General features: G+C 54.2%; 3 protein-coding genes across 3 annotated transcripts; all 3 read left to right on the forward strand.

The window, feature by feature from the left end:
* Positions 1 to 648: 648 nt before the first annotated feature.
* MAM_00336 (PAP/25A-associated) lies at positions 649 to 4,784 on the forward strand (the record flags this gene model as incomplete). Its single annotated transcript, XM_040819135.1, has 4 exons — positions 649 to 1,687; positions 1,773 to 1,844; positions 1,902 to 2,120; positions 2,194 to 4,784. The coding sequence occupies 4 exons, from the start codon at positions 649 to 651 to the stop codon at positions 4,782 to 4,784; spliced, it is 3,921 nt and encodes a 1,306-aa protein (XP_040682400.1).
* A 1,780-nt stretch (positions 4,785 to 6,564) lies between these two features.
* On the forward strand, positions 6,565 to 7,215 carry MAM_00337 (Phospholipase C/P1 nuclease, core; the record flags this gene model as incomplete). Its single annotated transcript, XM_040819136.1, has 1 exon — positions 6,565 to 7,215. One exon carries the CDS (start codon positions 6,565 to 6,567, stop codon positions 7,213 to 7,215), a length of 651 nt encoding a protein of 216 aa, XP_040682401.1.
* Positions 7,216 to 8,114: 899 nt separating this feature from the next.
* On the forward strand, positions 8,115 to 8,984 carry MAM_00338 (MHCK/EF2 kinase; the record flags this gene model as incomplete). The annotated part of the gene is made up of 1 exon (XM_040819137.1): positions 8,115 to 8,984. One exon carries the CDS (start codon positions 8,115 to 8,117, stop codon positions 8,982 to 8,984), a length of 870 nt encoding a protein of 289 aa, XP_040682402.1.
* Positions 8,985 to 11,023: the final 2,039 nt, after the last annotated feature.

An 11,023-nucleotide genomic window follows, 5' to 3' on the forward strand; every position in this document is an offset into this window, starting at 1 on the left:
TCTCTTCCTCGTCACTCTCGTGCCTTTGGTCACTTTGCGGTACCTTCAACCTGGACGTCGGCTGCAAGTCACACCCCCTCCTTCTCTCTCGCCACCGTAGCTGACCACCTGCGGCAGTCCACTTCCCAACCTTCACGAGGACACTGCATCTTGTGGTCTCTCCTTCCCTGCCTCAAGGCCTCCTTGCCCGGCCGTTGCTGTTTTCTCGCGACCACCTCTCCGACAATTCTCCTACCTGCAACTGACCACTCCGCACCCTGCCTAGGGGCAGCTCTGCAACACGATCCCAAGTCCGAGACAATACCGCTCCAGACGCCTCACTGCTTTGTACGAGAAAAAAAAAATCTCTGAGCACCGAGCGGCACCGCCGCGACACCGCGGCCGTCGAACCTTGCACACCTGGGCGCTGTACGCGGCGTGGATGCGCAGCACAGAGACGAGACCGCCGTCTGGCCCCAAGATACAACAGAACAGACGCACGATAGCGAGCTCGCCTTGTGCAAAGCCGCATCCTCCTCCGCCGTGGCCGGTCGCTTTGCATGTATCATACCTCCGTTCCGACCATAGACGAGCTGCAGGGCCGCTAGTTTCTTCTGACTGCTCGCTCCTCAATTTGTGCCTCATCTCCGTCTGAGGCTCGTTGGCTTCATGGACGCCAGGTCTGCGGCCTCGGAACCTCAGCATTCTTATCCCCCAAGCCCCTGGACGGCGACTTCCATAGTCTCTGCAGAGTCAATCAGCAACGGGGCTGCGCACTCGCAATCGTCGGAAAGTCCCCCGGACGCAACTGCTCACCCCGTCCCTGCTGGGTCCGCTGGGCCGTTTGCCCAGCTCGACTTCCTTCCCTTTCTCTTTCCCCAGCAAAACATCTACCACGCACAGCTTCTGCACTACAACAAGCTCATCTCGCCCTCGCGCGGAGGTGGACTCCAGACACCGCCGCTGCCTCACGTCGTGTCCTCCCCCCATGTGCAGGCCGGACCCCGATCAAGATCATCTAGCAGAGTTTCCTTGAAAGACGGATCGGCCAGCAAGGGAGCCGCGTCAGGAGGCAATGGGAACCGCTCGCATCACAACTCCGACAAGACCAACAGCCCGGTTGTGACGCCTGCGGACACCGCTTCCAAAATGCCCCCAAAACAGTCATCCGAGATATCGAGGAGCGTGCCTCAACGATCCAATGCAGCAGCTTCCTTAACCCACGGACAGTCCCATTCAAACTCTGTGCCGTCTACACCTCATCAGCATGCTCGACAGTTTTCTTTCGAGTCACGAGAGCCCTCTCCAACAGCCGCCAACAACCATTCCCCCAGATCGGCGTACTCAGAAACAAGCAGCACACTACCCTCACTGCGACCCCTGCCACCTAGGCTCGGCGGATGCAAATATGAGACTGCTCAGATCAACTCGAGACGGAGAATACCATACTCTGTGGGAAGTGACCGACTGGAAAAGCTGGACTTGCGAACTGTCAAGAACAAGTTGTCGGAGGACGAGGAGAGGAAACTAACCACGGATATGCGCGAGATATATAATCGTTTATTACCGACTGACAAGGTTGAAGACAATCGGAAAAAACTGGTGCAGAAGCTGGAAAAAATATTCAACGACGAGTGGCCCGGCCATGACATTTGTGTACATTTGTTTGGGTCGTCGGGCAATCTTCTATGTTCGGATGACTCGGATGGTGCGTACATAAGCTATAGCCCTGCAAAAAGTTGACACACGGAGAACTAGAACTACATGACTAACCCATGGTTTTTTTCTCCTAGTGGATATTTGCATCACTACTTCATGGCAAGAGTTGGAAGGGGTTTGCATGATTGCTGATCTTCTCGCAAGGCGTATGCTACCTCCTTCAAACGTACATGAAAACAGCGTCCGCTAACACGCATTTCCAGGGGGAATGGAAAAGGTTGTTTGCATATCTGCGGCCAAAGTACCCATTGTCAAGATCTGGGATCCTGAGCTTGGTCTGGCCTGCGACATGAATGTCAACAACACTCTTGCCCTCGAAAATACCAGGATGGTCCGGATATACGTCGAAGCCGACCCTCGTGTTCGTCAGCTAGCAATGATTATTAAATACTGGACCAGGAGGAGAATTATCAACGATGCTGGTAAGATGCCAATGCCTTCTTCTCGAAGTCGTGACACATGACGGCTGACATGCCGCGACTTTTATTTGGACAGCTTTCGGTGGCACGTTGAGTTCTTACACGTGGATATGCCTTATTATCGCATTTCTTCAACTCCGCACTCCTCCAGTCCTGCCCGCATTGCATCAAATGCCGTACAAGATGCCGAGATCGGATGGGACCGCTAGCGACTTTGCAGATAACCTCAAGAAGATCAAAGGATACGGCAACAAGAACAAGTCATCTGTCGCGGAGCTGTTATTTCAATTTTTTCGATTTTATGCCCACGAGTTCGATTACGACAAGCACGTTTTGACCATCAGGCAAGGGAAGCTCCTCACGAAGCAAGAAAAGAGATGGAATTATGCCGTGAATAACCAGTTATGCGTCGAGGAGCCTTTCAACATTTCTCGAAATCTAGGAAATACTGCCGACGAATATGCGTTCCGAGGTGTGCACTTGGAATTGCGCCGTGCGTTCGATCTGCTTTGCGAAGCAAAACTTGACCAGGCGTGCGAGCAATACGTATTTCCAAAGGAGGAAGAGCGTGTATGGACACGACCAGCCCCTCAGCCCCGACCAGTTTTGCTCCGAAGCTCATCACAGACACACTCTGGTCGTGGTGGCCGAGGAAATCACAGAGGCGGCCGTCACAACAATAATTTTCACAGGGGCGGAGGTGGATCGAACAGAAGGGCCTCCTCGAGTATCCCAACATATGATCCAAATATGTTTGTGCCATTGGCTATGCAGCAGGACATGTCGTGGCTCCACACCCCCCAGTACCCGTTTCAGTATACTCAACAGGACCTCATGACACAATTCGCCTATCAAGAGCAATTGCGACACTTTCACAACTTGTATGCGCAGGGACCCTTCCTTCCACACCAAGTGCTTGGCCAACAGCAACAAAGGTTACCTGTCAGCCTGGGTTCCGGTCAACAGCCATCGGAACGGTCAAGAACGAATTCATTCGACAATGTTCCGGTCACGGCGCCGCTGCGACCAGATTTGTATGCTTTGTATGGCGTGAACCTAGGACACACCTTTCTCTCGCAAAATGGCTACGGATCGTATCCTTCGACACCTGCAACCACGAGCAACCACGCGGCTCAAGACTTCCGCCGATCTCTACAAAGAACCACAATCTCTACCGAGGGAGGGGCGTCGACGTCGAGCAGTTCAGTCAGGTCCCAATCGCAACCAGCACGGAGGTCGCCATCCGCCAGTGCAGGTGCGGGCTATCAACCGGGCGGCCAAACTCTGACAAGCGCAACCATGTCTGCGCCGAGACATGCGAACGGCATGGCAATTCCAAACTTTATGCCAGACGATGCTGATTTCGATGAGACACCCAAAGCCGTATCTGGGTCGCCCGAATCTGTAGACACCAAGTCTTCTGGATTCTTCCAAACCAGAGGCCTGAGTCCGACTCGGCCTACTCAACTTCAACAACCACCCGCCCCACCGCCACCGCAGCAGCAGCAGCATCTGTCCAACGGAATTGCCTTTGGCGACCTTGGCACGAGTTCTTCCAGTCCTGACAGACGACGCCTCTCCACAGACCAGCTTCCACAGACGCTGCTCGACCGAAGGATACGCAGAGCGTCCAGGTCTCCATCGCCTCTGGGACATGCCCGTGCCTTTTCGGTCGGTGGGGCTTCTTCCGCCCCGTCGGCATCTGCCCCGTTCGCCGGCAGTCAGAGCAGCAAAGTCTCGTCGAGACCGCTGGTGGTGAATGGCTCAGGGTTGAGAACCGCACATGCAGTTACCCCGCCTGGCCAAACGCTCAGGGCGGAAACATTGGGATCTGATGACTCGCCAGCGACCAACATGGACAATGCCTTGCACATCAACACAGTTCCCATCTGGCCTGCACAGTCTCTCGTTTACCCTGCATTGCAGCCGCTGGCATCCCGCCCAGCCCACCAAGCGCCTTCGCCTCTGCCGTTGGACCGACCGCCGATTGTAGTAAATGGATCTAGCCCGCCGTTGTCCATGCCACTCTGTGCAGAAGACGCCTCATTCAAGGACCGCATTACATTGATGAACTCCATCTACCTGACCCGTCAGCTCAGCCAACAGGAAGCCCCAAATGGCGCCGCGGCTCGTCTCTCGCCATCCGCCAGGCAACGCTTGATGTCCCGACAGCCCCAAAGTGGCGTCATCGCTCCGCTGGACCTAGCAATTGGTGACCACCGGGTGGCCAAACCTGCGGGAGTCGAGGCTGTCCACCTCTCTCCTGTCTACGAAACGCGACTACCCTCGCCAGCCGCGCTTCGAAAGCAAGAGCCAGCCGCGTCGGCCCCAACATGGCCGCCCAACAACAAGCCACTTGCAAAGACTGAAACGAGCAAGCCCCCTCGTATGGAGCTTTCCAAAGAGACACAGCATGGTCATGACCAGCGAAATCCCTCGCTTTTCGAGGCAGATGAGCTTCAGAAGGGCCAAAAACCATGCGTGGCAGCGGGAAAGTCTGCGTCGCAGCGAGAGAATGGGCATGTGCGCGGCGCCAAGAGTGAAGGTGACGGTGGTTGGCACAAAGCTTCTGGCAAAGGAAAAAAGAAGGCCTACAACGCGGTTTTAACAGAGCCTTCTCAAGCCGAACTCCCACCAAAAAATGGATCTGAACGCAAAGGCGGTTAGATTTGGTGGATTGTTGTCAGTCAATTATAATGCAAACCGCCACGGCAGAGGCGAATCTGAAGATGGTCAAATGCTGGTTGGATAGTCAACTGTGATGCAGGATCTTGTTGATGCCTTTCTTTTTTTCTTTTTTTCTTCTTCTCTTGGGCTTTTTTTTTTTTTTTTTTTTTTTTTTGTTCAGAAAAGATGTTTGACAAGAACAGGGTAGTGATTGAGATGATTTGCAGCATACACCGCATCGAGTTGGACATGATTTGGGTCGTGGCTAACCCCGAAAATGACATGTACGAGGGTTGCTAGGACGGGATTCAATGTAAAAAGCATATATACAATGCACGAAGCTATTACGGGAGATTCACGAAGGGGATGGGTAGCTGGGGACATGGCAGCAACACCTGGCGACCAGAGACGAGAGGCTGTATCAACATGGAATCAAACATTGAATGGTCTGGTTGGATGGTGGGCGGGCAATCCAAGGGCATGTCGGGCGCATAATTACAGGGGCCAGCTGGCAGGCGTTTTGCATTCAAGAACTTTTTTTTTCCCCATCATTCACATACACGTACGGCATTGCGGTGTTTACGGAGGCATTGATTAGTTTTCGTGAAGCTTGCTTGACCACCAGGATGGAGACCGCGGCCAGGATGGCTGCTGGCAAAGATGAAATGTCATAAAGTCATGGACAGAAAAGATAGTTGAATCGAGAGGAGACAAATTATATGGACCAGTAAGAAGTAGTAGAAGAAGAAGAAGAGGCTTTCTGCCAACCTCGACCATCCCTGACGCCTGCCTGGTCCCTGCATGGCGCAGGATCGACTCGAGCAGGCAGGAAGTGTAAAAAGGAGCATCTGAGGGTATCCGAGGGACATGAAATCGAGTAACCTGGACGAGCATCTAAACCAACAATGGCCGTCCTTGATGGCCAGAGGAGGCCATGCGTTCGCCCGAGGCGGCCGTCAGGTTGGCGTAACAATAATGCCAGGTAGTAAGTACCACGGTTCCAAGGCGATGATGATCAATTCTCACATGGACGTATCCTCGACTCGATTGCCTCGCTGACCGACTCACCAGAGATTGTGAGGCTCAATCAAGCAGGTTGGTTGCGCTCAGACAGAGAACCCAACTCGCGTCTCTCCCGCTCCCGTGTTTGCGGATCCCCGGACGGGAGCTTGGCTTGACCACGCCAAGAGGGGGCGTTTCGAGGGCCACGGGCAGACTTCAGCTGCTGCGCCAACGGTGCGCGGGTGGGCGGAATAGGCCAGCTCGACGGGAGGCAAGAGAACGGCAGGGTCGAGACGTCGTCAGGCGACACGAGTCGGCAGCGAGACACGGCGCGGGCGACCTTCCGTCGTAGCAGCCGACGCGATTCCGCGACCGGGGCCGACGGCTGCTCTTGAGTGCCTGGTGTAAAGTCCCCTCGTTGTCGACATGTGGGAGTTCGAAGAGCCCCGATGGGGATTGATTTTCGCGCGTGTCCGCCGAGACATGAGGCCGGTAAGAGCAGGACCGTGTGCCCAATCATCGTGGCAACACGACCTCTTGGGGAAAGTGCCGCGAAGCATGTCTCAGCTTGGGTCTGGGTCTGGGTCTGGGTCCGAGACATTGGCCGGTGATGTGATGTAGAGGGGAGTGCGTGCAGGCTTGCAGCAGTCCGACTTGTCACTTGAAGCATGTGGATGTTGACCAGAGGTTGGCGCAATCCGTGTGAAGCGTTCTTCGCGAACGATCTTGCTGGGCTTGAGCGTTTTGCTGCGGCTCGCCAGTCGTTGGGAAACAGCTAATGTCATGGTTTGAACAAGACAGAAAGCAGGCGAGTTGTCGTTTGTCGCGGTTCGGCGCCGCCAGGTGGCGTTCAACGTTTCGGTTGTGCGAGGTTATTTATATTTCATCCAGCCCAGAGCTTGGGTTCCATGTGGCCGCGCTTCATCTTCCTCTTCTCTTCTACTCGACTCCAAGGACGGCTTTTGAGTTTGGCATTCAGACTCAAATACCACTCTCGGCGTATACCGCTCTCGCTCTCTCTCGGCCTATAAAGCCCGACACTCGCATCATCGTCTGCTTCCCCGAGACAAGATACCACTTCATCGGCGACTTGCACCAGCCCTTGCACAACGAGGACGTGGCAAAGGGCGGCAATGAGATCCAGGTCAGGTGGCAGCGGCGCGACCACAACCTGCATGCCGTCTGGGATGCCCTCATCCTCGAGAAAATGACGGAGCATCTAGACCCCGCATCGTCAACATCCGTCGCCAAGCTGTGGGCAGGCGAGCTCGTCGGCGAGATTACCGGCGGGAAATATGCCGCCGACAAGCAAACGTGGCTGGCGGATTTTGATCCTTCAGATGCCCATGCCACAGCCATGGCCTGGTCGCGCGAGGCCAACGCCTACGTGTGCAAGAATGGTGAGAAGTCGGGATTCTCCTGCTCCTGAACAATACTGGACTCCGGCTGACGTGTCTCGCCGTGCAGTCTTCCCGCCCGGTCTGAGCCCCGGGCAAATTCAGCACGAGGACCTCTCCGGGGACAGATACTACCAACAAGCCGTCGCGGTTGTCGAGGAACAAATTGCTCGCGCGGGTTTTCGAATGGCCGCATGGCTCGACGGAGTCGTGAACTCCATCGGGGCCCAGGGGGGGCAGTGATGAGGCAGGCGGCCCTGAGTTGTGAAAGTCCAAGCTGACTATGGAGGGAGGTCTGGCGGCGCCTTGGTTCGTCGGCTGTTTGCTGCTTGGTCTACTGGGAGGTCGTGGCTCGTCTTACGAGTGCCTTAACCCTGGCGTGCTCTTGTAGCAACTAGTTGATCAAGGACGGAGCAATGGGAACACTACCATGTCTAGTCGTCCAACATCAGAAGTCTGCCAGTGAATTTTGAGCCCATCCAGAGTAGTTGAGCGAAATGGCGGCGTGAGGCCATCAAAATTTCCTCTCTCGACACGTGAATCCACGAGAAATTCCCAGGGCGAGAGCTGGTGCGGGTATCCAGGATCATGATGATGATGTTGAATGGGTAAGGTGGAAGTCACCTCAACTGAATTGCATATAACGTTAACTATTATACGTACTTAAGTAGGTTATGGGTCCATCGGGATATGACCTGGAAAGTTATGCAATGGCCCGGATATGTAACCGTAACTAGCCCAGATGGAGAAGTCTCTCGCATCAAGCAGCCAATCAGAGCTGGACAGCTGCCCAAACCCCAGACAATCGGTCCCTGGCGGCGATGATCGAGTCTCCGCCCACGTTGAAACAAACCTGGATGAGCAAGTCCCCAGTCCATCCGAGACAGGGTCTCAGTCGTGACTCGTCAGCATGTACTCCTCGCCTCGGATCATGGACAGCGAATGCGCTGTGTGTGTCCATCGTTCCTCCTACACGGCAAACCAGCACGCCAGAGGCCCCGGACTATGGCGATGCGTCCATTGCCATTACTCCGACGCCTCATGTGCGAGGCAGCCCGACGGCGGCAGATTCAACAACTCCACCACGGCCGTCGTCACACGATCGGCCCTGGAGCGGCCCTTTGCGCAAGGCGCTTTTCGCTGGGTGGCCAAGGGGAGATACAGTTCAGGACCTCGCCAGGGGCAGGCGTGCGTCTTCAAGTGGTTCAAGGCGGGCTCTGTCTTCTCCCAAGACTATTTCAACCTCGACATGAAGGGTGTTGACAAGGCGTTGGAGTTTGTCAACACGTTCAACCAGATGGGCATCATCAACAAAGTTATCAAAATCAACGTGCCCCAAGTGTGGCAGTTTAACCATAGTAGCGACAGTGAGTGGTCAGGTCAAAAGGTCCTTTGCGAGCCATTTATCCAAAACTACCAAAAGTTCAACAGCAATAGTGGGTGGCATACCGAGACCAGGGCCTGGGGGGAAGTCATGCAGGCTCTGAGCCATTTTAGCTACCACCTCTCGGCCGGCGATTTTGTCCTGTGCGACCTCCAAGGCGGCATCTACCAGCACGAGGTCGTCCTCTCGGACCCTGTCATCCTGTCCCGGGATCGCCAGTACGGCGTGACGGACCTTGGGCCCGACGGCATCAGCTCATTTTTCGCCCAGCACTACTGCAACAACTACTGTCACCGGAGCTGGACGCGCCCCGGTAGCACGCTACAGTACTTCCGCCCTGTGCCAGGCACGACTATGATACAACGATCCGTGGGTACGGAATATTCACGACCATACCGAACGAGGTTCTATGGGTAGACTTCTGACGGCTGTCTGCGGATGAACCAAGCCCGCGTGGGACTCTTTTCGACAAAGATGGGACCTAGGCAGCAAGTCATGTATACCGTTGTATTTCCGGCCCAGACACATTAGTAACATACGAGAGAGAAAATTGGGCAGAGGTGAATCAGACCAACGCAAAGTATCAAAGCCATCAGCACAATGGTCCCAAATGGATGAGACGATCAGACTAGGGGTTGCATGTCTCGCTTCATGCTCGCGAATGTAAAAGACTTTTGCAGAATCTGTAGAAGAAGAGATGAAAAATAGATAAGGGCTGAGATTTGGGTAACAAAATTTAGCCGCGTTGGGATATATTCACAGAAAGCGTTTGGATCGAGTGATGCCGCTTCTTGGAAGCGGGGCTAGGGTCGACGCACAAGCAAACGTCTCACGTCTCGCACACATTCACGATGCCATTTTTGTTTTTTTTCTTCCTCTTTTGGCCTTTGAACCTTGCGCCGCTCGATCCGACACACGCCACTCCTCTCTGTGCTCAGGCATCTCGAGACAAACCTTGCTTGCCATCTAGGCATGCCTCTTCAGTAGACGCTTCTCATCTCCGTCGTGCGGCAAAACGCCTCTCATTATGAATGCCGACGTGGACAAGTTCAACGGCCGGGCACCACGGGCCCGCGAGCTTTGTCATAAGAAAGAGAGCGTGGCGCGGTGCTGGGCGTGTCTGGCGGTGTGCTACTGCGGGCGAGAGTGCCAGCGTCGACACCGTGAAGGGCACAAGATGCCATGCAGGCTGATCACGAGGGCACGTCTTCACTACGAAACAGAGAGAAGCAGCTGCGCGACACGACGGACGGAAACATCTTCGAGGAACATGTCGGCCGCTTCTGGCGCATCGTGGAAACGCGGACGTACATGCACGCGCGCTACGAGTCGTTCGACTCGGGAGGGACCAGGACGCCTACGATTTCATGGCGTGGTCCGCAGCTACCGGGCAGGAAACCGACTACGACTGGGCCAACTTGGCCCTGCCGTTCCTGGACACCAAGGAAGGGTGCGGACGCGTTGGAGGCACCGCCAAGGTGCCGCGCATCCATCTCCCATAACATGAACCACGTCTTGGCCGTGGTGCTAATCAAGGTGGCAATCACACGGGACCTCCAGGCCATCTAGAATGCTAGGGCGGCGCTCCGCGGTGCCGTTCCGCAGGAAATCGTCGACATGATGCGCGGCCAGCTTGTCAGCTCCGTCATTTCGTCCCGTCCTGAGATTCTTCTAGGTACGCCAGAGGAGACCGCACGCCTGGCTGCGACCATCGAGGGCCAAAATAAGAGAATTACACGACAGCGTCCAGACATATAATTCACACTTCTGGGACTTGCTGGTCCAGGATCCAGACTCTGGCGGTTGCGCAGACCCCTCGGGCTGCACGCGCCCAAGTCGAAGGGACAGGCTCTGCTGTCAGTTGGACATCACTATTCTTCATGGCACGAGACCCCCGAAGCGGCGGACATGCTTCGGAATTTGGGCAATAAAGACTGAGGAGACTCTGGCTGGCGGAGAACGACAGTGGCCTTGTTCGATGGTAACTTGTGACAATGGGGAGAGGGCGAGGAGTACTGGCGGAACAGTAAGGGGGGTTGGTCAATGAACGGTCGTTGTTAAACCAGGCTGCGAATTTGTTCACTGTCGCGACGAGGGAGAGACGCTGTAGACGTTGAAAGTGTCGTCATGACTTGATGAGACGTTGCTTCCGACCACGCTCTGTCCACAAGAAGCAGGCATGAATTAACGTCCCGCCCCACAAGATCGCCAGCCCCCTATTTTCGACAGAGGTTTACACTACAAACACTACTTTTTTAAAAATTAATAATAAAGGAAAATAAATACTAAAAAATATTATAAAATAAAAAATAATATTAAAATTACTTATATTTATATATTTTAAATAAAACTTATAATATACTAGCTTTATAAAATTACTAGCTTTTTATTTTTATTAAAGCTTTATATTATAAATACTACTTTTTTAAAAATTAGTAATAAAAGGAAATAAATAC

The sequence above is a fragment of the Metarhizium album genome (genome assembly GCF_000804445.1).
Source record: "Metarhizium album ARSEF 1941 chromosome Unknown scaffold_1, whole genome shotgun sequence".
Lineage (NCBI taxonomy): Eukaryota > Fungi > Ascomycota > Sordariomycetes > Hypocreales > Clavicipitaceae > Metarhizium > Metarhizium album.